At 39.0% G+C, this 3,529-nt stretch overlaps 1 gene segment (V, D, J or C); it reads left to right on the forward strand.

The window, feature by feature from the left end:
- Positions 1–3,061, forward strand: LOC119089079. The segment is given in 2 exon segments: positions 1–18; positions 2,696–3,061. Coding segments are annotated over 2 exon segments (384 nt in total).
- The last annotated feature ends 468 nt before the right edge of the window (positions 3,062–3,529 follow it).

The following is a 3,529-nucleotide window of genomic DNA, read 5'->3' on the forward strand; positions in this document are numbered from 1 at the left end:
ATGGTTACTTTAACTGAGGTAAAAATGTAACATTAAAGTTGTTTTAATCTGCAGTTCATTATCAGCTAAGGACTTTTGTTGCAGGACATAGAGAAAACAACATGGAACTGAACAAGAAATTCTTCCTGTTGGCTAGGTTTCCTAGTTCAGAAATATTTTATGCAGTTTTCAGGGAGAAAAGAGTCACCAATGAGCTTATGAAGTGCCAGACCTTGCAGTCTATAACATCAGCCTCCAGGTAAGATGTATCCAGTAGTGCTGACTGTCATGTAGTGACCCATTGCTTTCTACTTGGATTAGTGTCCTGCTCCACAAGAAAGACTTCATTCTAAGTAAGTATGTTCAAAAGACCATGGCTGCATTATCCATAGGTCTTTGTAGACTCTAATTCTATTGCTGCCAATCAGTTATCAGAATGCTTTATAAATACTTATGTTTATATTCCAAAAATGCTGCTGCTCTCTGCCTTGATAATAGAATCTTCTGTTTGTGTATAATGATTAATGCAAACATTTATAACTGGTCAAAGTGCTGAGAATGAGTGCCTGAGTTCTCAGCCACAGATGAGTCATCTATATTAACCTTCCAACCAAAAGCTCAAGGACTGTCACAAATCAGAGAAAAGAAATAACTTAAGATCCGAGACTGATGTTGAAAGACACAAATTTCTATCTCCAGAGATTGAGGTATTCTCTCTTCTCATTGCACAAATGAACTCTCAGTAGCTACATTTACCAGCACAAGCCCTGCTCAAAATCAAACCATTCAAATTACATTACAAGAGCCTGTGAAATGGTGAGCAGATAAAGATGCCTGATGGCAATTCTGATGATATTAGTTAGATTTCTGAGACTCACATCTTAGAAGAGAACTGAATTTCATGAGGTGTCCTATAGGTATCACATCCAGACTTTGGCACAGGTGTGCTCTAGCCCAATCCCACACTAAACAAAGTGTAAAGTTATTTTTTAAAAGATTACAAGACCAATTGAGGAGAGCCAAGGCCAAGAGGAGGAGCTATAGGAATTGGAAGATTGTTGAAATTTATAATCACTTTTGTTTGGAGTGAGTCCACTTAAAGGTTGCCTAAGAGCTATTGGATGACCCCCACTCTACGCATATGGATAGCACGAATTAGAATTAGTGAGTTATTCATTAATAAAACAGAAGAGATGAAAATGTTGTTTTAGGAGTATTGGTGAAATTATTAAGGCCACTCGACACAGTTAAAAAGGGGGTTTATTTTGTAGGGTAACTTACAAGTGAAGGGATAGGTTGTAGGGCCTGGGAAAGATGTAGGACAGTCCAGCAGTGTTCTCTGGAGAACTCTGCTCGGTCTACCTTCAGTGTCCCGGATCCAGGTACCAAGAGAGTCGGCCCATCCGGTTCTCGGGTCTTCAGGGTCCTCTCTCAGCCCTGCTTTTTAGGTGTGACAGTTACCGAAGCCTCAATGGGGGTTGGAACTTCCAGATCAAAGCTGGAATGGCTACCCACTACATAGGAGGTTCCAAGGAGAGCCAGAGATAGATAGTAAGGAAGGATATGAGCATAAAATATTGCATTTCTATATGAAAATTTCAAGGAATAAGCAAAAATATTATTTTAAAAAATCAATTTTACATATGTTTTAGAATTTTTACACAGTTGTATAATGTACACTGTATTTTCTCCATGAACTCAACCTATCTTTTCTTGCTCCTACCATTCCAATTTGCCACTTTTATTCCATTAGACAGTATCATTTCTGCATCATTACATATGTGCATACATAATTATATCTCACTATGCAATATCTAAAGACTACAAATGAAATATTTATACAATATCTGTTTTTCTAAGATGATCTTAATTTACTCAATAAAGTTAACAATTTCATCCATTTTCCTAAAAATAATGTAAGTCCTTCATAGTATACTGATGAATAAATTCTGTTGTAAATATATAGTATGTTTTCTTGATGCAATCATTTGCTGAAAAGACATGTTTGTTTCTATAATTTATTTACTGTAGATAGTGCTGCAGTAACATTTATGTGAATGTATTTTTGAGACATTTTCACTTTTGTTTATTTGGATAAGTTTTTTTTAGTATGCAACCTGGGGGAAAAGCATCAACTATTGCATGTATATGGAAGAAACTTTTAAATTCTTATAATTTAGGAGTTTAGGAAATTCCCATTCACAATATCCTCATCCCAGTCACCCCCTATAAATCAATTTTGTCATCAAAAGGACCTACTGCCTCAGGCTGAAGTCTATTTGTGAACTGAGCACTTAGGCTTTAATCTACAAAGTAATGTTACACCCACAAGGCTCCGTGAATTAGTATGGGATACATGTCCTCAGACTAGATTAGAAATTGGATTTCTGCATCCTAAAGCCTGATCCAGGTTGTCCAGATCCCTCTACCAGCTACAGCAGGTCTTTATCTAAGAAGTACACTGCTTCATCAATATGCAAATCATGTGAATCTATGGTGGTAAATACAGGGATGTCCACACCAAACAACAACATACAATCCGTGTCTCTTCCACAATCACTGAGGTCCTCACCTTAGGATGGAGCTGGATTATCCTCTTCCTGGTGGCAGCAACTATAGATAAGGGACTCCCAAGTTCCAGACTAAAGGAGGGTCCATAGACTCAGGTGTAAGTGACATACACTCTGTTTTTCTCCCCACACATGTCCACTCCCAGATTCAGCTGCAGCAGCCTGGGGCTGAGCTGGTGAGGCCTGGGTCCTCAGTGAAGTTGTCCTGCAAGGCTTCAGGCTATAGTTTCACTGGCTACTATATGCCCTGGGTGGTGCAGAGGCCTGGAGAGGGCCTGGAGTGGATTGGAAGGATAAATCCTGCAAATGGTAATACTAAGTATAATCAGAAGTTCCAGAGCAAGGCCACACTGACTGTAGATAAATCCTCCAGCACAGCCTACATGGAGCTCAGCAGCCTGACCTCTGAGGACTCTGTGGTCTATTACTGTGGGAGACACAGTGTTGAAATCCACATCCTGAGTGTGTCAGAAACCCTGGGGGAGCAGGAAGCTCCCCTGGGACTGAGATAACAGAGAAGATCAGCCTCGAGACTTACACAAAAATGATCGTTCTGAGTGTCCATTAGTCTGCTTTCTTCTCACAGTCCTATACTGCCTTTATCAACTTTTCAAAAGACCACTGAGAATAAAGTGATGTTGATTGATGATGTTCTTATACTACATCATCCTTTGATCAGTTCTTAATCAGTGACCACTATTGACATGCTTTTTCTCTTATAAAACAAGATTGGGCAAACTGTGGCAATACATGACGATATAGATATCTCTTAAATCTAAGGAACTGGAACTGTTGCTGGAGAAGATGGGAATATGCTATAACATATTAGGACATTAAAAGTCAAATCACCAATCCTTGGGCAAACAAAAGCCCCTTTCATAATCCAGCTCGGTTTGCCCAAACAATCAAAGGTAGTTGGAAGGAGACTCCAAAGGTTTGTGGGGAGCTATTTTACCTCTCACATTAAATTTAATCTTATA

Source organism: Peromyscus leucopus, chromosome 14 (genome assembly GCF_004664715.2).
Source record: "Peromyscus leucopus breed LL Stock chromosome 14, UCI_PerLeu_2.1, whole genome shotgun sequence".
NCBI classification, from domain to species: domain Eukaryota; kingdom Metazoa; phylum Chordata; class Mammalia; order Rodentia; family Cricetidae; genus Peromyscus; species Peromyscus leucopus.